This window comes from Lipophrys pholis, assembly GCF_963383615.2.
Source record: "Lipophrys pholis genome assembly, chromosome: 13".
Classification (NCBI taxonomy): Eukaryota; Metazoa; Chordata; class Actinopteri; order Blenniiformes; family Blenniidae; genus Lipophrys; species Lipophrys pholis.
In genome coordinates this window covers 28,805,831-28,829,646 of record NC_137632.1, presented here as the reverse complement: position 1 = coordinate 28,829,646, position 23,816 = coordinate 28,805,831, and the positions used below count along the sequence as shown (strand labels likewise).

At 44.8% G+C, this 23,816-nt stretch overlaps 1 protein-coding gene across 4 annotated transcripts; it reads left to right on the top strand.

Annotated features, from left to right (window-relative positions):
• Positions 1-302: 302 nt before the first annotated feature.
• Positions 303-23,103, top strand: LOC308118890 (abl interactor 2-like). 4 transcript variants are annotated; one of them, XM_080478575.1, is made up of 11 exons: positions 311-442; positions 9,739-9,906; positions 11,487-11,663; positions 12,782-12,799; positions 13,459-13,562; positions 15,856-16,008; positions 17,893-18,005; positions 19,315-19,479; positions 19,560-19,640; positions 19,780-19,950; positions 20,997-23,103. In XM_080478575.1, exons 1-11 carry the CDS (start codon positions 326-328, stop codon positions 21,170-21,172), a joined length of 1,443 nt encoding a protein of 480 aa, XP_080334701.1. In that variant the 5' UTR covers positions 311-325; the 3' UTR covers positions 21,173-23,103. The 4 variants fall into 4 exon arrangements, with proteins under 4 accessions (XP_080334699.1, XP_080334701.1, XP_080334698.1 ...); XM_080478573.1 differs by lacking the exon at positions 15,856-16,008 and having other exon boundaries at positions 303-442; XM_080478572.1 differs by lacking the exon at positions 12,782-12,799 and having other exon boundaries at positions 313-442.
• The last annotated feature ends 713 nt before the right edge of the window (positions 23,104-23,816 follow it).

The following is a 23,816-nucleotide window of genomic DNA, read 5'->3' as shown; positions in this document are numbered from 1 at the left end:
AAGGGAGGAAGTAAAACCGACATGCAGAAACATTTGCTCACAGCAGCGAGAACTTTGAATGAATGTCTCATTTTTAATTCACTTCGGAGTGAATCGCAACCAAGCAGTAACGTTAGCACGCCCCCTGCTGGTGAAACTGCAGGTTTCATTTCCAGATGAGAATCGATCAGAGAAGGATATTTTTCACTACTTGTGACGTAGTGCTGATATTTTGCACTACCTATGACGTAGAACTGATATTTTTCACCGTTCGTGACGTAGTGCTGATATTTCCCAGCGCCCGTGAACGCGTCGCGCTGCGTTCACTGTCAAGCAGCATGTAAAGATGGCGGAGCTGCAGATGCTGCTGGAGGAGGAGATCCCTGCGGGACGAAGGGCTTTACTGGACAGCTTCTCCAACCTGGAGAGAGTGGCCGAGTACTGCGAGAGCAACTATGTGCAGGTACCGCCCGGAGTGGAAATACCCCCGGTCACTGGGGCAGTTAGAGGCTGAGACTTGTGGAGGCAGTAACGTGAGCCGGGAGTGGGCGGTGCGGAGGAGCAGTGATGGAATGACTGTACCAGACTCCCTCATCTTCACCTCGACTTTTATATTTAACGCAGAAAAATCACATTTAAGACGTTTTCTAGAAATCAAAGCTGATTCTGACTCGATTGACACACGTTTAAGTTGAATACGGCTTCATCCATTTCACCTAAATTTGCGTGCAGGTGTGGAAAATGAACTTTTCACAAGTGTTTTGGGGTCTTTGAGAAATCGTGAATGTGCGTTAAAAGTAGTTTATTTTTCTAGTGTTTTAATGAAGCTGCTTTATTGCGTGAGTGTCGGATTTAAAGTGTGAGGTGTGACTGAGGCCACTGTGGTGTGTTTGTTGGTGGTGATGGGGAGTGTGTAGTTTTGAGAGTTTCCTGTACATTATGCTCTTAAAATGGATTATTCACCACTAATTAACGCACTCAGTTCCTCAGCCAATCAGATGGCAGCATTTCAATCTATTCAGGCAGGTCATCATGATGTGCAATCAGGCTGAGTATTGATATGATTTGCATTAAATGCAAACACAAGATAATTTTCCATCCTAAGAGCTGTGCTCTTTCTCTAACCCCCGAACGCCTCCTGTACATGTGTTTTTCCTTTTTCTTTTCCGAGAAGTTTCACGTTTACACGTTTACACGTTTCAGGTGAAAACTCTTAGTGTTTTGTGTTTTTCGTTTCAAAAAAGATTCACGTACAGGAGTTGGTGCTGTTGGTTGTTTTTGTCATGACAACACACACATAGAGCAGAGAACAATCCGTTATAATAAACTTTAACAATTCATGGGTGCAGAAGAACACATGAAACACAAATAATGACAATAATTATGTCATAAATAGATTCAGGCTTCAAGCTGTTAGGACTGACGATGAGGAGGAAGGGCGGACTGGTTGGAGATGATGGAACGACATCAGGAATGGAAATAATCTCTGGTCTGTGAGCCGACGTCACTCGTCTGTCATCAATTTGTCACTTTAAACCCGTTAAAACTGAAAATTACATCAACTGGCTCTTTAGAGACGCTGTGATCTTTGGTGTGTGTGTGTGTGTGTGTGTGTGTGTGTGTGTGTGTGTGTGTGTGTGTGTGTGTGTGTGTGTGTGTGTGTGTGTGTGTGTGTGTGTGTGTGTGTGTGTGTGTGTGTGTGTGTGTGTGTGTGTGTGTGTGTGTGTGTGTGTGTGTGTGTGTGTGTGTGTGTGTGTGTGTGTGTGTTGGGGGGGGCACGCAAAGCTGTTATGGACAACTGTTCCTCCTCGGCGTGCTACACACACACACACACACACACACACACACACACACACACACACAGTCTGTTGTATTTGTCCTGAATTCTCTCGTTCAACCATCAATTCTGAAATAATTCCTGGTGATGAAGCGACGTTCTCAGCAAGGTGTTTTATTGTGGTAATGACAGGAAGCTTGCTGTGCCGATGTTCTCTGCGTAGCTTCACACAGCTTCCATGAGTAGGAAGCATCATGTCTGATAAACCAACCAACAATTAACAGGAGAAAGAATATTTCAATGTTTCTATGAATTCTGCCTCGTCCAGGTGAAACTGGTGGAGTCAGATCAGATAATCTGGTCCACGTGTCATAAAAGAGGTTTTTCCTTTAATCCCAGTGGTTCATCAGCTCCAGCTCAACTTGTTCAGGAAGTGGGACCTGGTCTCTCTAACATGGTGAAGCGTCTTGAGGAAGTCTTGTTCTGCTGGGCGTAGAGACTCGGTGTGTGACCTGCTTCTCTGCTGCCAGCAGATGATGTGAGCTGTTACGTAATCTCTCCGTTTCCTGAATATTGTGGCTCCAGAGCTCAGCTGACCCACATGGAGAATCATCACTGAAACTGATTTCATCAGGCTGCAGGAATCACGTCTGTCCATTTGAGAGCTGTTGACGTCCTGGGCGGACATTTAGAAATATACGGAATTTATTTTATTTATTTTTTTATTCTAATGAGTTTTCATGTTTCTCTTAATTACCTCGATTTTTCTGAGTTCAGCTTCATAAATATGAAAATTTTCTGGATCTTTTAGTCCCTCATGAATTATGACTCATGACTCATGACTCACCGTTTTCACTTTTACATGATTTAAAAAAAATACCATTTCTATAGAAACGACAGAAACACTGAAAACAATGTAGTTAGAATGCCAGGCCACTAGTGGGTGCTGGTCTTTGTTTTTGTAAAACACACACACACACACACACACACACACACACACACACACACACACACACACACACACAACAGAGAACAACGAGCTCTAAACATGAACACTGCCAGAACATTCTAGTGACAGAGTTAGATTATTATTACGGTGACTGTCAAAATAAAAGTACCAAGTCCAGGAGAATGTAAACTGTGAGTCATGACACCACAGAGGAAACTTGGTTTTGATTGTCTCTACTGAGCATGTGCAGAACTACTAGTTACTATGGTGACCGGGAGCAGGAGCAACACTTCTGCCGTCCACACGGAGAACAATCCAGAGTGTTTTCGTTCCAATTTGAGAGCCATTTTCAGAAAGTGTCCAGTGGGTCTGTGGTGTAAACAGACAAACGTAACGCTGCCAAAGTTTCCTTTGAAACTGAATAAAGAAATATACCAAATCTTGAATCCCTCAATCGGCTGCAGTGCCGTGAAATTCACTCTGCTCGTCCTCCAGACTGGCTGGTTGTCCACTTTAACTCCCACACCTCTGCTCAGTGCTGCAGCGCTGCAGGTTGAGGCTCCGCCCACCCGTCTGATCAACCGCACCGCGCTTTAGGAGCCTTGAGATGTTTATAAAGAACAAACACAGGATCCAGAGTGGAGGAATTAGAAAACTCCGCCTCGGCTTTGACGTGTGGACGGACAAGACGCACACTCGCTGAAAACCATGATGTCATGGCCCCGCCTCTCAATCTATAACCCCCCCCCCCCCCCCCCCCGCTTTGTGTATTGTCCACAGCTGGTAACCGTTAGCCGTTAGCGGAGGTAGTAACTCGACCCCCCGCTGCTCATTGGAAACGTGTGTGTGTGTGTGTGTGTGTGTGTGTGTGTGTGTGTGTGTGTGTGTGTGTGTGTGTGTGTGTGTGTGTGTGTGTGTGTGTGTGTGTGTGTGTGTGTGTGTGTGTGTGTGTGTGTGTGTGTGTGTGTGTGTGTGTGTGTGTGTGTGTGTGTGTGTGTGTGTGTGTGTGTTCTGAGTTAGAAACCACTGCGATTGTTTTTTTCCAGTGGAAGGAGTCACTGCCTCTAGTTAGAGCGCCGGTGCCAGGAAGCTCCTGCACGGGCGAAGCGGGCCGGGAGTTTGGGGAGTTCTGAGGAGTTTTAGGGAGTTTGGGGGAGTTTTGAGGAGTTTGGAGGAGTTTGGGGGAGTTTGGGGGAGTTTGGAGGAGTTTTGAGGAGTTTTGGGGAGTTTTGGGGAGTTTAGGGAGTTTGGAGGAGTTTGGAGGAGTTTGGAGGAGTTTGGGGGAGTTTGGAGGAGTTTGGAGGAGTTTTGAGGAGTTTTGGGGAGTTTGGGGGAGTTTGGAGGAGTTTGGAGGAGTTTGGGGGAGTTTGGAGGAGTTTAGGGAGTTTTGGGAGTTTAGGGAGTTCTGGGGAGTTTGGGGGAGTTTGGAGGAGTTTGGAGGAGTTTGGGGGAGTTTGGAGGAGTTTGGGGGAGTTTGGAGGAGTTTGGAGGAGTTTAGGGAGTTTTGGGAGTTTAGGGAGTTCTGGGGAGTTTGGGGGAGTTTAGGGAGTTTGGAGGAGTTTAGGGAGTTTGGAGGAGTTTAGGGAGTTTGGAGGAGTTTAGGGAGTTTGGGGGAGTTTGGAGGAGTTTAGGGAGTTTGGAGGAGTTTAGGGAGTTTAGGGAGTTTGGAGGAGTTTAGGGAGTTTTGGGAGTTTAGGGAGTTCTGAGGAGTTTTGGGGAGTTTGGGGGAGTTTGGAGGAGTTTAGGGAGTTTTGGGAGTTTGGGGGAGTTTGGCGCGGCGGTCGCTGATCAGACATTTGGCAAACCTGAGCTGATTGTGCGTCGATGTGACTTCCTGTTTTCTCGATCAACCTGCACTAGAACCAACCAGAGGACATGATCTTTGTTCAGGATGGGGATGAGAACCTTCGTTTCCTGGGATTCTATCTCAACATTACCAATATGAACTCCCACCAATATATCAAAACAGCCCAGTGCTGGCGTTGAACCGCAGCACGTCTCCGGGGCTTTGCTCCTGTCAGTGGCTGGGATTCAGCAGCACAGAACATTTTCTTCACAGAATCTCTGCTGGAAGAAGAAACAAGGACTCCAGGTTCTCCAGGTTCTCCAGGTTCTCCAGGTTCTCCAGGTTCTCCAGAACAACTGAGCTTCTCCAAACAGGCAAATGTTGGCGTCTGTTGCCAGCCTGCTGCGTCTCATCACAAGGGGCTCACGTTCATGACGTTTTCTTCTCATGGACTCATCGGAGGCTCCTGGTTCTCATGGGACCATCTGCACACGGCAGAGGCCACGTCGTGGATCCATGTCCTACGCTGTGGTGAACTGTGAGCTTATAAGATTGTTCAAAATCACACAATTTGTGGCGTCAATAAGCGAGAAGAAAGACGACTGGACAGACGGAAAAAACAACTCGTAATTTAATCTTTCGTTAGCTGATAAATCTTTAAGGTGTGTGTGTGTGTGTGTGTGTGTGTGTGTGTGTGTGTGTGTGTGTGTGTGTGTGTGTGTGTGTGTGTGTGTGTGTGTGTGTGTGTGTGTGTGTGTGTGTGTGTGTGTGTGTGTGTGTGTGTGTGTGTGTGTGTGTGTGTGACGACTCCTCGTCTTATTATTAGACAGTAAAGTTCGTTCCTCAAATATTTGCGTACTATTGAGTGTATTTTCACGACGTTGCTCAGAGACACTGAGAATGCAACTTTTCTAAGATGCTCTGCTTCAGGCCCCGCCCACACCATCACGCCATCACGCCATCACGCCATCACGCCAGCGTCTCCTGAAACCAAAACCGTGGTCTTTGTTCGATCGTCTGAAAACATTTGGAGGAATTAGAAAACGCTGTCTCAGCTTTGACGTGTGGACGGACAAGACGATGATGTCATGGCCCCGCCTCCTGACCTATAACCCTGCGACCCTCTCCGTGACATCACTTAACATTTCTGTGGCAGTGTTCCAGCGCCCCCTATAGGCCTGGCATATGTACTACATGGTTTTGAGTAGTTGTCAGTGTGCGGCGTGGACCCAGACGCTTCCTGTGTGGATGGGAAACTTTTAAAAGGCTCATATTAAGTACAATACACTTTCTAAATGTTTTCCCATACCTGGACTGACGTCCCAGAAGTGAAGACAGTCTGTCCTCTCTGTCCCTGGCTTGTTTCAGGTTTTAAAAAGTGTGTTGCTCCAAGCAGCCAATCAGAAATCAAACCCTATATAGTGTCATCGGGGGTTCAGCCAATCCCAATCAAGGTAGGCTCCTCCCTTTGACTCCTCCCACCAAACAAAATGCAACAATGATGCGTTTTCACTTTAAGTGTTGTCATGGAAACGGTGCCTGAATAAAACATTCAAAATAAGAAACTCGTGCGATTGGCAGTTTAATAAAATTGTATTTCCACAGTGTAAAATACAACACGGTCGTTTCGAGACACTTTCCAGAGAGAAACCAACAATTCCACACGAGCAAACGGTGGAAACACCAAACTCCCGTCTCTCAGGAAGAAACCTGCAGAACCAGAGTCGCAGTCTGGTCGGCGTTCAGGACGGACAGATGGACTGTGGGAGGAGATTCCGTCGCTCCTGGAGACGAGCCAAATAAATGCTTGTTGAATTTTAGTCTTACAGACAGAATTAACTCGAAACGACTCGCAGACTGAGTCGTCGTTAGAAACGAGGTCAGAGGAATCGGAGCGTGAATTCATGTAGATCTGATTCATGTTCATGAATTTAGTCTGAAATACAGAAGAAAAAGTGTGTGTGTGTGTGTGTGTGTGTGTGTGTGTGTGTGTGTGTGTGTGTGTGTGTGTGTGTGTGTGTGTGTGTGTGTGTGTGTGTGTGTGTGTGTGTGTGTTGCTCTGCCCTCGCCTCGGGCAACCCTCCAACTAGGTCACGGCTACCAGGACGTGAGCCGGCCGACGAGGAAGAGGAGCAGAGATACAGATTGATGTGATAAAGATAGAGACGAGTGGGAAGGAGGGAAGAATAGAAAACAATGTGGGCAGGTGAGGAGGAGGAGGAGGAAGAATCAAAGGTGAGGAAGAGCAGAGATTTAAACGAGAAGATAAAACTGGAGGGGAAATATTAAAGTGATTTCTGCTGCTCTGTAGAGGAAAAAATAACTAAACAGGTTATTAATGATCGATTAACTGAAGCTGCATTAAATATCATCTATTAGAGTGGATCTTATATTTTAGACGTTTTAGGGTCAAACATTAAATATAGAGTGGGATTGATGGAAGCAGAGTCAGTTCCTCATGTAGGAGTCGTGTTTTCAGTCACTGGAGCGTCGTTAAATAAAAATCCCCACCAAACAGGCGACGACGTGTTCAGGTTCTACTCTGATCCACTGCTCTGAGATGACAGATCATCCCTGAACCCTTTGATGCAATTCAGGTTCATAGTTTTTGCAAAAGTTGGTCAAATATAAACATACATGTAAACCAAATCTAGAGCTACACTCGGTAGAGCACAGAGCTTCACCAACGCCACATTCGTTCGCGGAACTGCGTTAGCATCGCTAGCATGTTAGCCGTTAGCTCATATCAATGCTAACTAGCTACATCACTTTGTGAAACACTGAGCAGGGAGCGTCTCCATGGCAACCATGGTGTTAGGCAGCCAGCCGTCATCTGGACAGTCAGGCGTGTTGCTGAGAGCCTCCAAGAAATGTTAATCACCTCCATCGCTACTTCTCGCTGTCTAATTTTGCCTGAATTAATATTTTTTCACCAGAATACAGTGAATTATCGGCTCAAGCTCACAACTGACTTCTGGTTTGTATTACGCCCCAGCAAGGCGTCTTTCTTTGATTATATAACTTCAATCACCAAAAAAGTTGGGACGCTGTGTTGAATAAAAACGACACTGATTCATAATTTTACTCCCAAAAGAATCAATAAAATCTCATATTTTACAGCGGAGGTATTTCGAGGTATTTCAAGGTATTTCGAAAGAAATAAAGGAATTGACCTTCAATGTTTGGTTAAAGAAGAAAAGGCAGAAGCAGAGTTTCCTCACCAGAGCGTCTCGGAACACGAGTTGTATTGTAAACATGCAGCATTACTCCAGGTTCATGAGTATTCTGCCTCACGGGTCTTGACGGGTTCTGGGTTTAAGGGTTGTGGAGATCTGGGTCGTCTGAGCCGGTGTGTGTGTGTGTGTGTGTGTGTGTGTGTGTGTGTGTGTGTGTGTGTGTGTGTGTGTGTGTGTGTGTGTGTGTGTGTGTGTGTGTGTGTGTGTGTGTGTGTGTGTGTGTGTGTGTGTGTGTGTGTGTGTGTGTGTGTGTGTGTGTGTGTGTGTGTGTGTGTGTGTGTGTGTGTGTGTGTGTTTCTTGTCATCCTCGGGCATGAATGAGTTTGCACTGACCTACATTGTGCTTCAGCAGACCTGCACACACCCGGGAGGTTTTCACATATCTGTGAGGACCGTCGGGTTTCCTCTTAATACCTGAACTGAAGGGGTTAAGTTCATACCACACTTTTAAATCTGAGCCTCACCTGAACCCTCACAGTCTTTAGACAGTCTGAGAGAACACACACACACACACACACACACACACACACACACACACACACACACACACACACACACACACACACACACACACACACTTCACTGGATTATGGAGACATACAGTACATGTCCACACATCCCCTGGCACGTGCAGTTACATACATACTGATGCACACTGACACGGGAAGTCATGCAAACACACACACACACACACACACAAATTGCTGAGTGTGATATTAAAGTACACAAGTACTCTGATGCGGGCTCTGAATGCTGATCATTAAATACATCAAAACAGACTTTTTACCACTAAAAGATCAAACAAAGAAAATAATCCATCACATCATTAAAAGCACACTTGTAGCTTTAAGTTATTTTGCATTAACTGTTGATGTAAAGAGTAAATCCAGTTTGAGGTCCGTTTACACGAAAAATACGCCGTGGCTAGAAACAGTTAAACAGCTGAAGCGGCTGAAGCAGCCGAGATGCAGAAAGAAGCTGAAGAACAAAAATCCATGAAAAATTTGGTAAATTCCTCAAAAATGGCAAAAAAAAATATTTTACAAAATCTATGTAACTTTTACCTGCGACACTTTATGAACGCAATTTATTTAAGATGTTTTTTCTTCGTTTCAGAGAATTTACATGTTTGGGGGATGAAATGTGCCAAAATTAAATGAATAAAGTACACCATTAAATAATGTGTCATTAATGGATTAAAACTGGAATTAGATATATAAATGTGATTGAATGTGTAATTAATTAAAACACCAATTCATTTTATGTAAAATAACATAATTATTATTGAATTAATGACACATTTAAATTATTATTGAATTGTGTATTTATTTAATTTTGGAACGTTTAGTCCTCTTTAGTTTTTTGGCTCCAGACAAATTTTATTTGGCGGAAAATCGCAAAAACGGTTCTTTTGGTCTTTAAGGTTGAAGAGTGCCGGTCCAGACAACAGACCCTGGTCCTGGTCCTGGTCCTGGTCCGGGTCCTGGTCCTGGTCCTGGTCCTGGTCACTGCAGCCGTAGTAACTAGTTGTTCTGCACATGCTCAGTAGAGCCAATCAGAACAAAGTTTCCTCTGCTGTGTCATGACTCTCAGTTTATATTCTCCTGGACTTGGTACTTTTATTTTGACAGTCACTGTGATAACAATCCAACTTGGTACTTTTATTTTGACAGTCATTGTAATAATGGATGCTTTTTTTTTACTTGAAACATTGTCGTGTAAACGGGCCTGAGATTATTTGACATAAAAATAATGTGATGTATTGAACTAGGTGATGGTCCTGGTGAACGTTCACTGACGTCAGGACCTGGAATGAAAAAGGAGTGACTGACAGGATGAAGGGGAGATGAGAACTTTATTTAGATGCTGGATCTACTGAGGCCTCGGCCTTACAGCCATTAGAAGAAACGGAGCGCTCATTGTTCTCACGATACCGCCGCTCACAGTGAGGACCTCTCAGGTCTGCACCATGTGACTCCTCAAGCTGTCCCTCCTTCTGTCTGTCTTCCAGTCCAGCGACAAACACCAAGCCCTGGAGGAGACGAAGAGCTACACCACCCAGTCCCTGGCCAGTGTGGCCTACCTCATCAACACGCTGGCCAACAACGTGCTGCAGATGCTGGACATCCAGGCCTCGCAGCTCCGCCGCATGGAGAGCTCCGTCAACCACATCTCACAGGTGTGGTGGTGTTCAAACACAACTCGTAGAATCTTTAACGCCAGTGGAGCGTTCAGGATCATCCACCTCCACTGGCACCATGTTTCTACGAGGAAACCTCACCAGCACACTGACCTTATCGTCCTGAGTAGGGTTCTTCAAGAACACCAGTCCTGAAACATGTTTAGCATTAGCTGGTGGCTACATGTTTAGCATTAGCTGGTGGCTACGTGTTTAGCATTAGCTGGTGGCTACATGCTTAGTATTAGCTGGTGGCTACATGCCTAGTATTAGCTGGTGGCTAAATGTTTAGCGTTAGCTGGTGGCTACATGCCTAGCATTAGCTGGTGGCTACATGCCTAGTATTAGCTGGTGGCTAAATGTTTAGCGTTAGCTGGTGGCTACATGCCTAGCATTAGCTGGTGGCTACATGCCTAGTATTAGCTGGTGGCTAAATGCCTAGTATTAGCTGGTGGCTAAATGCCTAGCATTAGCCGGTGGCTACATGCCTAGCATTAGCTGGTGGCTAAATGCCTAGCATTAGCTTGTGGCTACATGTTTGGTGTTTCTCGGACACAAACGGGTGAATCTCTTGGTAACGTGTGAATTCTTTGCTCATATTTGTCACACAGAAGTGAACGTGTTAAAGTCGCTCCTCAGCAATAAACCATTAAAACGTAGAGCTCCTCATCGCGCTGCTAAATATGTGTTTCATCCTCGTTGTGGCTCCAGACTTCAGGAACAGGTTTTCATCCATATTAAAATGAAGCACCAGAAATATCTGGCGTGTGAGAACAGCGAGCTGCGAGAAATGTTTCACACTCTGAAGACATTTTAGGCTTTATCACTGGTGACAAACTAAACTCTTCCCAGGCTGCGGGAACTTCTCAAAGCCTTCTTATTATTTATACTCATGATGCGTCCGGATTATTCTGCCAGATTAAGCTATTTTATCTCTGAATGTTGGGAAATGTTTAATTCTGCTTTTCTTCCACATTTTCCCACCAAATCAATGAAAAATAACATCATCAGATCATATTTTAGCATCACATTCTGCAGAAAACCATGAAATTCTGAAGGATTCACATCGTTTTTCTTTCCACTGCTTCTGCAGAAGAAACTGCTTCGTTGGCCTGGAGAGTTTTCTAGATTTTAGATTTGAGTAGTTTAACGTCGGTGAACTTTGCGTCTTCTTCTTCTTCTAACGGCGCTGCAGTGACCGCAGCTCAGACAGGAAGTAACAACGATGCCATGAGCAGCTTTTAACTCTTCAATGCTTTTAGCTGTTGTCTGCTTTATTTTGCCACATTGTTACTTTGTTATTGTTTTTATTTGTTACTTTATTTTGTTACTTTGTTAGTTTATGTTCTTACTTTGTTGCTGTATTTTGTTAATGGTAGTTTATTTTGTTACTTTATTTTGTTACTTTATTTCATTATTTAGTTAGATTATTATACCGTCACATGAAACACCACAGTCATGATTGTAACTCCTCCTTCTCTTCCTCCTCCTCCTCTTCCTCCTCCTCTTCCTCCTCCTCCTCCTCCTCCTCCTCCTCCTCCTCCTCCTCCCCCTCCTCCTCCTCCTCCTCCTCCTGTCAGACTGTTGACATCCACAAAGAGAAGGTGGCGAGGCGGGAGATCGGCATCCTGACCACCAACAAGAACACGTCTCGCTCTCATAAGATCGTGGCTCCGCCCAACCCGGAGCGTCCGGTGCGCTACATCAGGAAGCCCATCGACTACGGCGTGCTGGACGACATCGGACACGGAGTCAAGGTGGGAAGGAGTTCCTCGGAGCGCTGCTCCGTCCGTCCGCAGACACGAGCGCCTCCGTCCAGGCCTCCACAGTATTCGCCGTAGTTCCTGTGTCCGGGCAGTGACTTCCCTTCTGGCTGCTTCAGGCCTCTTTAGAACTTTCAGACGTTTTCTGGCTCGAGTCCAACTTCTACTTTCACGGAAGAACCGACCCAAAGCGTTCTGCTTCTCCCTCCTTCTCTGCATAGGGAGCCACAAACTTAGTCTATTTCAACTCAAATACCTTTAAATTTACAGTTTAAAAGGTATAAACTGTGTTTTTTAGTGTGCTTGATGCTACTGACTACCAGAAAGGTACACGTGATCATTTGGACCCTCATGATTTAGACTATTTTATTGTAACAAAGAAAATAATGTAATAATTCAGACTATTTTTTGTTATAGTGAATCCAATAATGTAATAATTTTACCATTTTTATAAAACCATTTTAATTATAATAAAGGCAAAAATGAAAACATTTGACAATCTTATTATAATAAAGTCAATAACTTAATAATTTAGATCATCTTTATTATAATAAAGCCAATGTTTTTATTATAAGAAGGATTACATAATATTGTAGATTATTTCTATTATATTCAAGCCAATAACGTAATAATATTTTTTTATTATAATAAAGCCAATATTGCCACAGAATAATGACAAAAAATTAAGTTTTACAGCCTTAATTTAGAGGGCGTGTTGTAAAATATATACTTTATATATTATCTAAAAGAAGATTTATTAACATGAAGTGTGGAGCTCCAGTACCGTCGCAATAAGATGAGGAAACACTTAAGAAGATCTCTGCCTCCAAACTATTGACTCTGTGCTCGTTAGTGTGGGAATGAGTTTAAACTAGAGTCTATAGAGTCGCTGCAAACAGCTCTGCATTAATTATCTCCTCTGTGTTGTCATACGTCTGATTTATTTAAGTGCCGTCTGCTCCGTCACAGCCTCGTCTCTTCCTCCCCTCCTGCTTCCAGCTCTTCTTCTCTCCAACGTGTTTCCACTGACTAACCTGTAAAAATCCTCTTCCTCCTCTTCCTCCTCTTCCTCCTCTTCCTCCTCTTCCTCTCTGCTCCCGTCGGCCGTTTAGTGGCTGCTGAGGTTCAAGGTAAGAACCCCCCACATGTCTGCACACAGTGTGAGGAACACGCAGCAGGAACAGAGTGACAGAACCAACCCACTGGGGGATTCTTCTAAAGGACCCTCCTACTCTTAATGCTGAATTTACTCTTTCTGGAGGATGGATATATAATTACTCTATGTGTATTTCTGTAGAAAAAACTATTTACCTGCAGCTGCACAGGCATGTTTTTGATAATTACACACACTTAGAAGAGTATTTAAAGCCTTAAATATACAATAATGTAATAATCTAAGTATTGTAGAAGTAAATGCCAGCGAGCCAGAACTACATTTCATACTTTTAAATTAGTACTGTGCAAATTAAATGTGCAGTTTGGTATTTAAAAACAATTCTATTTTATCTTTAGTGATAACTTGGCTGACTTTACAAACTGACACTTCCAGTAGATTAACATATATGACATATATAACATCTTTATATAGTGAAACACGTTGGGAGGAATCGATTAAGATTCAATCAAGATTATAGATTATTGAAAATCTCAAAGAGAGATTAATCTTATTTAAGTCTCTTTAGAATTTTATTTGATCCATGTTGTAGTTTAAAAGCGACTGGATGTGTCGGTGGTCATAATGTTGTGGTCCAACAGAGACCACCTGAACTTTGACCTTCTGCCTCCTCAGGTGAACGGCCAGCCCAACATGAAGCTCGGCGGGGGGGTGTCCCGCTCCAACCCCCCCACCCAGAAACCACCCAGCCCCCCCAGGGCAGGAAAGGGCATCCTGGGGTATGTAGTGAACAATAACCCCCCTCCACCCACCACCCCCACCCCCTCCACCCCCCGTCTGATCACACTCCCACCCAGTGAGATCTAAAACAGAGAAGTGTTTTTAGCACATATATAGAAATTAATACTTGTTAAAACATTATACACACACACACACACACACACACACACACACACACACACACACACACACACACACACACACACACACACACACACACACTGCTCGGACTAATAACATCATCTTTCATCGTGTCGTGTTCTCCAACATGTAGGTCATCCAGCTGCACCGTCGCTCCTTCCTTCCAGATTCCTCAGAGAATCAGCTGCAGGACTTTTCACTGTTTTCATTCAAACTGGCTTCATGTTGAGATCGTAAACTCTTGTACCGGTCCAGCCCGCTGCAGAGGAAACTGGACTGAGTGTGACCCTGAACCAGAACTGTTCCAGAGGGAACCACAGAAATTCTAGATGTTTACTCGTCATAAACACAGAGAACTAGACACTGACAGGCGGCGAGACTCAAATAGAAAGTAGAACCAAAAGAGATGAATTGTCGTTCTGGATTCAGACGTTATGGACTCTTTCTTAACGACGGGTAAATACAGGAAAAACATAATAAACAAAATAGATTCATAAAAAAGATTATACAGAAGCAACACAGGAAATACAGACAAACAGGAAATCGATTCCAGAATAAAAGGATTCAGGATAAAAAGGTAAAGTTCTTTTCACTGGAGTCAGTAACTGATCCTGCCGGCTCAATATGCTGGAACGCCACTATTCTGTCAATTCACAAGTAATACTCAGATATGGAGGCAGTGGAGCCAGCTGGCCTCACTCCTCCTCCTCCTCTTCCTCCTCTTCCTCCTCCTCCTGCTGACGGTGTGAATGTTCCTCGTTTCCTCCGACCTGCTGATCGACCGGCTGCTGCTCCTCCACGTCCAATACCGAGGGAGGAGCTGCTTCCCTGCTGAGAGTGAAGAACAACAAGGAGCCGCAACACCGTCACACACTCCTCGACACCCATCAGCACAACACCGTCAAACACTCCTCCACCCATCAGCACAACACCGTCACACACTCCTCCACCCATCCGCACAACACCGTCACACACTCCTCCACCCATCAGCGCTGATATCAGAGAGTGTGTGTGTGTGTGTGTGTGTGTGTGTGTGTGTGTGTGTGTGTGTGTGTGTGTGTGTGTGTGTGTGTGTGTGTGTGTGTGTGTGTGTGTGTGTGTGTGTGTGTGTGTGTGTGTGTGTGTGTGTGTGTGTGTGTGTGTGTGTGTGTGTGTGACGGAGCAGTTGGTTGGATCAGATCTGTGGTCGACCAGCCAACAGCGTCTGTCCACGCAAACACAAGATTACACAGCGAGTCCAGGGACACACAGCAGAGAGCTGGCAGCAGGACCACACACACACACACACACACACACACACACACACACACACACACGTCTCTGTCCTCGCTTCGTTTCGTGCGGCCGGCGGAGTCGTATCTCTATAAAAATACATCCTGACCTTTAGAGGCAGCCTCTTCACATTTTCTCTTCTTCTCTTCCAACAAAACCAAAGTTAGTCGCAGCAGCGTGCAGCTGATCCTTTAATCATCCTTTAATCACCGTTTAATCATCGTTTAATGTCGCGTTTCCTTAAAATAAAGCTACTTTTTTTTCTTGACATTTTCTTCTCACACTCAACTCTATGCTGCCCCCCTGTGGCTGATCACTGGTATTAACCTCATTTGTTGAAACAACAATATTCTATTTTCTATAAAGTGTTTTTCCAGCTCTCTCTCTCTTGCACATACACACACACATACACTCACACACATACACACACAAACTCACACATACACACACAAACACATACACACTCACACACACATACACATTGACTCACACACACATACACTCACACACATACACACACACACATACACTCACATACACACACACACATACACACACACACACATACACACACACATACACACACACACACATACACACATACACTCACACACACACAAACATACACACACACACATACACACACACACACACATACACACACACATACACTCATACACACACACACACACACACACAGACTTTAGAATGAGTTGATGTGATTGTTCAGACCTGCAGACGTTGAACACAGTTCGGTTGGTGTTTAGTATTTCAGATATATTAATGTTGGATGTGTGACCCTGCCGTGGGACAGCTCGCCCTCAGATTGGTAGATGCCCCCGTTAACCCTCTGTTTGCCACCCCCTCTTGCATGTGCAGGAAGAACTCCCCCTACAGGACCCTGGAGCCGGTGCGCCCCCCAGTGGTGCCTAACGATTACGCCTCCAGCCCGACCAGGGGCAGCGCGGCTGTGGGTCAGCTCCCCAGCCCGGGCCGCACCGCCACGCTCAACCACCGACCCCGGACGTACAGGTAGCCCCGGGGCCGGAGGGGGAACATGGCCGCCGGGGCGGGGAGGAGCGGACCGGCGTCACTAACAACCGCCTCAACGCATCCTTCTCATCCTTCTCATCCTTCTCATCCTTCTCAGCAGGGTTCACTTCCTGTTTCCAGATGTTTCCGTTGGAAAGGCGACGGATCGTCAGCAAAGCCTCTGAGCACAGCTAGAGAACACACGGTCTGTGGTGGGGCCATACTTCAGTCCCAATGCTAAGATCTCCTCACAAACTCAATCTGAGCATTAAACTCCGTGAGCTGAAGCTCTTCAGATTCTTTGCTGATGAATCCTCGTCTTTCTCCATTAACTCCATCACATGGAGGCGACGTTCACACTGCAGGGAGACGAGACGACTCATCTGGTCTGTTAGGAGCCGCCTGAACGCTGCCACTCTCTCTTTTATTTCTCTTTCACACCAAACCGAGGCCTTCGACTCACATGGAACCAAATCAGACGCGTGTCTAAGATCTTTCAGTCGCTGATAAGCGGCGGCTTCGTGACGTGACGAAGGAAGGAGGAAGCAGCTCCGCCAAAATGCTCTTTTCTCCTCCTCCTCCTCCTCCTCTTCTTCGTCATGTTCTTTACAGTTTGTCGGCTCGTATTTAACAACCACTCCAAAATAAATCCACACGCTGGCGTGTGTTGCCAGATTGGGTGGTATCCCCCAAATCCTTGTACCTTTTTACTTTATTTAGTGGAGCTGTGTGTTGAGAACGTTCCTTTATCACAAATATAATAGTTGTTATTGCGGCGGGAGGATTTCCGTTTGGTTTGGGCTGAAGCTGTGCCTCAGATCTGGCAACCCTGGCGCTGACTGGCGTTCAGATGTAGTGAGAACGACGAGGAAAAGGAATGAGAGTTGATGAGCTGCAGTTTGAACGGAGCCTCAGTTCTGCTTCTGGGCTTCTCAGTGTTTCCTCTCTGCTTCAGTCCTGCTGCAACCCAACTTCTATCAGCCCTCATTTAATCTCTTCTTTTTGCTTTCGTAGCATCCACTCGAGTTTTACATTTTTAAATATCACATAAAGTCAAAATGAACATTTTCAAGCTTTATTATCAGGAGAAGTTTTTCTCCAGCATAAAGGAGTCGACGCAGGAAGAAACGAGGTTTTAATGTTAATCCAGAAAATCTTCCAGTGAAGGAAAAGTTTGTTTCCGTTCATAATCTGATAATCTGACATTTGACATCATCAGTTTGTTCAAATAAAGGCAGACGTTGGTCACAGCAGGTAGTTTCACCTGGTTCTGATGAACCTCCTGTTTCCTGTTTGATCACAGCTTTAACGTTCTGCTCTTCTTCTCTCAGCTTCACTAACTCATTCTCTCCTTTCTGTTTCTGTTTCACTGCTTCTTCTCAGATCAAACCTCATTTTCTGTTTCATAACTTCATTCTACTTTTTATTAAATCTGGATGAATTCTTCAGGACGACATGATTTAAATGTTTATTATGTCTTTTTGAGATTATTTACAAGAATAACGGAAATCTTCAGCCTGCCGGGTCTTGTTTACTGACATTCTTTGTTTATTTGCTGCTATGCTGTTTGTTTGTTTGTTTGTTTGTTTGTTTGTTTGTCTGTCACTGAGCCTCTCCTCCTGTCTCTGCCTTCATCAGCTGCTTGTTTCTGATGTTTAATACTTCAAATGTTAAAATGCTTCGTTTGTTTCCTGGAGAAACTAAACTGGTTTAAACTTTAGAGGTGTGTGTGTGTGTGTGTGTGTGTGTGTGTGTGTGTGTGTGTGTGTGTGTGTGTGTGTGTGTGTGTGTGTGTGTGTGTGTGTGTGTGTGTGTGTGTGTGTGTGTGTGTGTGTGTGTGTGTGTGTGTGTGTGTGTGTGTGTGTGTGTGTGTGTGTGTGTCAGTGGCAGCAGTGGGGGGAGTCACCCCAGCAGCAGCAGTCGGGAGAACAGCGGCAGTGGCAGCGTTGGTATTCCCATCGCCGTGCCGACGCCCTCCCCACCCTCCACCTTCCCAGGTAACACACACACACACACACACACACACACACACACACACACTCTCAGACTGAACAAACCTTTACCAAAGAGTTTACCACCGACTCTCTCTGAAGCTGCAGTTTGTAGAATGATATATATATCAATATATATATGAGAGGAAGCAGAGAATGCTAAAGCTGAAATACTTCAACAGGAATAAACTCCAACATCTTGATAAACTACAGGAAAGAACTTCTGCACAGAACCACCATCAATAACGTTTTCTGAAATATAAAGTTCAAATTGATGAATATATATAAGACTAATGTCAGTATTGGTACCTTTAACTTTATTGTTTCCTAACTCTCTGAAACTCGCAGTAAATAGTATTTCTGCACATGCTCAGTAGGTTAGTGTTTATGATGGCTTGTTCTCTGCTGCATGTGTGTGGTTTTATTACAAAACAGCACCTACTAGTGGCCACCTTGCTAACTGCATTGTTTCAGTGTTTCTGCCGTTTCTGTGTCAACAGACATTGTTTTTAAAACGTTGCCTTGTAAACGGGGAACTTTTCCTGAAAAGAAAACACAAAAACGATGCGGTGTCACTTTCTGGTTGTCGTGGAAATGGAGCGTTAATCTGGCCTGTCTCTCTAATCCCTCCTCACTCCTTCCTGCCTTTCTTCTCCTGAAGTCTCCCCGACGGCCGGACCGGCTAGCTCCTCCTCCACCGCCCCTAACTCCTCCCCCTCTCCTTCCCCGACTCCCTCCTCCTTCTCCTCCTCCTCCTCCACCACCACCCTCACGCAGCCCGGCGCGCCTTACCCGCCAAGCTCGCCGTCGCAGCACGCCGACACCTCCTCCCCCAAACCCCGCCCCCCCTCTAACCCCTCCCTCACCGAGCTCCAATCAGAGCCCGCCGCCCTCCTGCCCCCTGCACCTCCCCCTCCTCCCACACTCTCCTCCTCCTCCTCCTGCTCCTCCTCATCACCTCCTGAAGGTGAGTCTCTCCCGAGACCCCGCCCCCGTCGCCGTCTCCTCCTGTCCGTCTCCGCTCTCCTTCCTGTCCTTCATCCTCCATTTCACCAGGAAATACAAGAACAGCCTCAACCTGTCAAAATAAAATATCATACAAAGATGTCACAATTGAAAGCATTCGTTATATTTCCTGTAATTTGTTTAAAAGTGGCCCGTTAAATTCCCAGCTGTAATCAGATTACCATGTTACCATAAGTTACTGCTCAGCTGTTACTCTGGACCTTTGGCCCGGAAGCGACGCTCCGCCGTTTTTAGCGGACGCTGGATAAAGTGTCCTGATGTGTAACGGCGCCCCCTGTGTGCCGGTCAGGTCCCATCGTCCCTCAGTTCTTCAGCATGAACCGGCCGCAGCCGCGGCAGCAGAGCCCCCAGGTGGGCGGGTCCCTGCCGTACCGCCGCCCCCCCTCGGTGACCGGACAGCCCCTCCCACTGCAGAACCAGGTGAACGGCGGTCCGTATTACGGCCAGAGCCCAGGTACGCCCCTCCCCGCCCCGCCCCACAGGAAGTCCGGTCTGAGCACGCTCACGGTGTTAACCTGAGGTTTGTGTTGGCAGCCTCCCCCCCGCCCCCCTCGCTCCTCCAGTTCACCCCGCAGCTCCCCCTCATGGGCTTCGTCGCTCGCGTTCAGGAGTCCAGTAAGTCCTTGTTTCTGCTCCTGCTTCACATCAACCTTTCATTTCATCCTTTTTCTTGTGAGTGTTCGTCCGTCTGGATCGAGTCCCACCGTGTGGAGAAACTCCTCCGGTCCCTGAACTCCTCCTCTTCCTCCTCCAGTCTCAGACGCTCCTCCTCCTCCTCCTCACCCGGCCCCCGAGGGCCAGTCTGGCCCGGAGGAGGACCCGGTGTCTCCCCAGCCGGCGGAGGACGACTCTGCTGTGGTGGAGTACAGCGACCCGTACGCAGAGGAGGACCCGCCCTGGGCCCCGCGGACCTACATGGAGAAAGGTCCACCACAGAAACATCCCAAGTGTCAGAAACATCGGACACATCAGAAACATCGGACACATCAGAAACATCGTACACATCAGAAACATCGTACACATCAGAAACATCGTACACGTCAGAAACATCGGACACATCAGAAACATCGTACACATCAGAAACATCGTACACATCAGAAACATCGGACACATCAGAAACATCGTACACATCAGAAACATCGTACACGTCAGAAACATCGTACACATCAGAAACAGAAACATCAGAAACATCGTACACGTCAGAAACATCGTACACGTCAGAAACATCGTACACGACAGAAACATCAGAAACATCTTACACATCAGAAACAGAAACATCGTACACATCAGAAACAGAAACATCGTACACATCAGAAACATCGTACACGTCAGAAACATCGTACACATCAGAAACAAAAACATCAGAAACATCGTACACATCAGAAACATCGTACACGTCAGAAACAGAAACATCAGAAACATCGTACACATCAGAAACATCGTACACGTCAGAAACATCGTACACATCAGAAACAGAAACATCAGAAACATCGTACACGTCAGAAACATCGTACATGTCAGAAACATCGTACACATCAGAAACATCGTACACGACAGAAACATCAGAAACATCGTACACATCAGAAACAGAAACATCAGAAACATCGTACACGTCAGAAACATCATAAACATCAGAAACAGAAACATCGTACACGTCAGAAACATCGTACACGTCAGAAACATCGTACACGTCAGAAACATCATAAACATCAGAAACAGAAACATCGTACACGTCAGAAACATCGTACACGTCAGAAACATCATAAACATCAGAAACAGAAACATCGTACACATCAGCATCATAAAGATGAATATCATGAACATTGTCAAAATTTTAAACATCGTCAACCTCGTAAACATCAACATTGTAAACATCATCATAAACATAAACATGGACTTCATTCAATGATTTACCGAATCAGTCTGACCTAAACACGTCAACCTTTTCTGTTGGTGTGTGTCGCCCTCCAGTGGTGGCCATCTACGACTACACGGCGGACAAGGAGGACGAGCTGTCCTTCCAGGAGGGGGCGATCATCTACGTGGTCAAGAAGAACGAGGACGGCTGGTTCGAGGGCGTGATGAACGCCACCACCGGCCTCTTCCCCGGGAACTACGTGGAGTCCATCATGCACTACGCCGACTGAGCAGAACCAGAGCCTCGGTCAGATTACCCATAAGGCCTTGCTCTTCAGGGGTCGTCATGATTCTCATCAAGGTTCCAGTCGCTTCAACATGAAGCTTTCTCATTATTGTGCAAAAATTCAAACGTCTGCAGAAGTTTAGAACGAATGTGAAGTTTGTTCTTCGTCCTCCGACTCCTTTCAGTTTGTCTTTTGACGTTTTGAGTCCAGAACTTTTCACTGAGCGAGTTGATCCGTCCCGTTTCCTCCTGAGCTGAAGCCATGAAACCCCCCAGAGGATTCTGGGAAACACACATCGTGTCCGTTTTAATTCACATCCACAGCATTAGTTGTTTTAAAGCACTTTCAAAGAAAGATGGGAGAATCGGTGGGGTTCTGTCGAGGGTCTGCAGCCTTTCTTTGTGTTGAAGCAGTGATTTATCTTGAAATGTGATCCAGAGGAGCAGAAATCGGTTTTAGAACTCGTCTTTTGGACCTTTTGAGCCTTTTAGTCGTCGTCATTGTGGTGGTTGGTGAAGTGGACCTGAACAAACTGCCAGCTGGAGATTCTGTGGACCCGTTGAAGTTTTAAAGTTTACAGTGTGTTTGCCTGATCGGACCCGACATGTTTACTCACCACGTCTGTGTTTTTCAGGATTTAGAGAAAAACTTCTTCTTTATTCACTTTGGTGACGATGATGCTTGGTGCCATATTCTGTGTGTGTGTGTGTGTGTGTGTGTGTGTGTGTGTGTGTGTGTGTGTGTGTGTGTGTGTGTGTGTGTGTGTGTGTGTGTGTGTGTGTGTGTGTGTGTGTGTGTGTGTGTGTGTGTGTGTGTGTGTGTGTGTGTGTGTGTGTGTGTGTGTGTGTGTGTGTGTGTGTGTGTGTGTCGCAAACTTTCGTTGAGTCTTAAAATGAAAAATATATTTGTTTTCCAGCAGTTTGATTCTGTGAGTCTGTAGACGATTACTTGTAGAAATGTTATTTTTTTTATTAATATAAACCCTTTTTAATTTTGTGATTAGTAATAACTTCCACATTTACTGTTTTTTGTTGTTTTTTTACTTTTTGTTTGATTTTAATTGTGACGTTTTGGCATGTGGATGGAAATGATATAAAAATGACAAGAATTATTAATCTAAAAAAACGATGACGGCAGTGCAGATTAAAATGGAGCAAAAACTGATTTTTATATGCGTCTGTCAATCAAACTTCTCCCTCCGGTAAGTGGCGCCTCCTGGTGGAGAAAGTTCAGACTGAAAGTCTTTAAAATGTGATTTCTTTTCCTGACTCCTCCATCGTTCTGGTCTTTATTAACCCTTTAAAGTGTCGACGGGAAAAGAACCCGTGAAGTCGTGTTGTTGCAGAAAGCTTCTCCGAGACCGATTCCTCTTCATCCTCCTCCTCATCCTCCAGCAATCAGGGATACATGACAACTTAAAAAGTGCTGTCATGGTCCACCTGTTGTAAAGCCGAACTCCAGAGGACGTCTACAGTTTTTAGCTTTTCTGAACAGAGAAAATTCTGCTTCGTTTCACGTTTAATTTCACTCCAGTCATTTCTTTACGACACAAATAGAAATTTGCATTTAAAACCTGGAGGAAGTGTAAATTATATAAAACCATATAGTTAAAATAATGTAAATAAGATATTGGTTAGTAACTAATAGTTGAATTTTGAGAAGAATAATTATCTTTAAATGAGGAAGTCCTGTTGGAGTGTTTGTTCTAACTAATAACCAATTATTTCAGTCAGATTTTTCCACATTTAGACTCTTAAGATCGCGGATCAGAGACGCAATCTGCTGGTTCTTCTTCCTCGGGTCTTCTTCCTCTCGGGCTGCACAAACCTTCACAGAGAAGCTTTCTGCTCCAAATTGAGCCTGGACTCAAAGCACATCGCTGTTTTTCTGTAAGAAAGTTAAAGTGAGATGCCCAAATAAATGTTTTTAACCCCACTGTGTTCCTGGTTTTATTCATCTGACAAGAACAGCTGAAATCTCCCTGAAGAATCTGCAACATCAAACATTTCAGCTCAATGGGAGGCGAATCATCCAGTTTGGTTTAAACACAAAACAAATAATATAAAATCCACCCAGCTGCAGACATCATGAATAAAGCAGATTTATTCGTTTAAATAGATTTTCTATTACATTAACAAATGTGTACAGAAAGAAAGATAAATAATGTTTGAATAAACCAACTGAAGTGTTTGATTTGATCACCGAGATGAATTTTGATTTAACAATTGTAAGTGAATAGTTAATAATTTATAGATGAATTAGAAAATTAAATCTGTTCAGTCACGTGGTTCAGATAAACAGATGTAATCAGATTACCGTGTTCACTTTTTTTACCCTTTGTATTTCCAAGGCTCAAAATTACAGCAATTAATATTTACTTATATACTTGAAACTCTATTTGATCTGAATAGACTCAAAACTAAACAAAAGTAGAAACATGACGTTAATGTGGACGTTTTATTTTGGTGAGAAAAACAGTGGAAACTGCTGCTACGAGATTTTTTTTTGTTTTTTAATTTTCATATTTAAGTTTGTCGTTTGGGTCGTGTTTTTAAAAAAAAACTCCAATGAATGCAGTAAAAAACGATTAAAATCTCAGCTTTTATTTATTTGTACCGGAAGTGAAACCGGGTAATGAAAACAATGC

Bases quoted from the DNA above. Each gene is read 5' to 3' on its own strand.
- LOC308118890 (XM_080478575.1), top strand. From the start codon at position 326: ATGGCGGAGCTGCAGATGCTGCTGGAGGAGGAGATCCCTGCGGGACGA. The intron at 9,907-11,486 runs GTGTGGTGGTGT...TCCTCCTGTCAG, and splicing joins CCGTCAACCACATCTCACAG to ACTGTTGACATCCACAAAGA. The intron at 19,641-19,779 runs GTAAGTCCTTGT...TTCCTCCTCCAG, and splicing joins CGCTCGCGTTCAGGAGTCCA to TCTCAGACGCTCCTCCTCCT.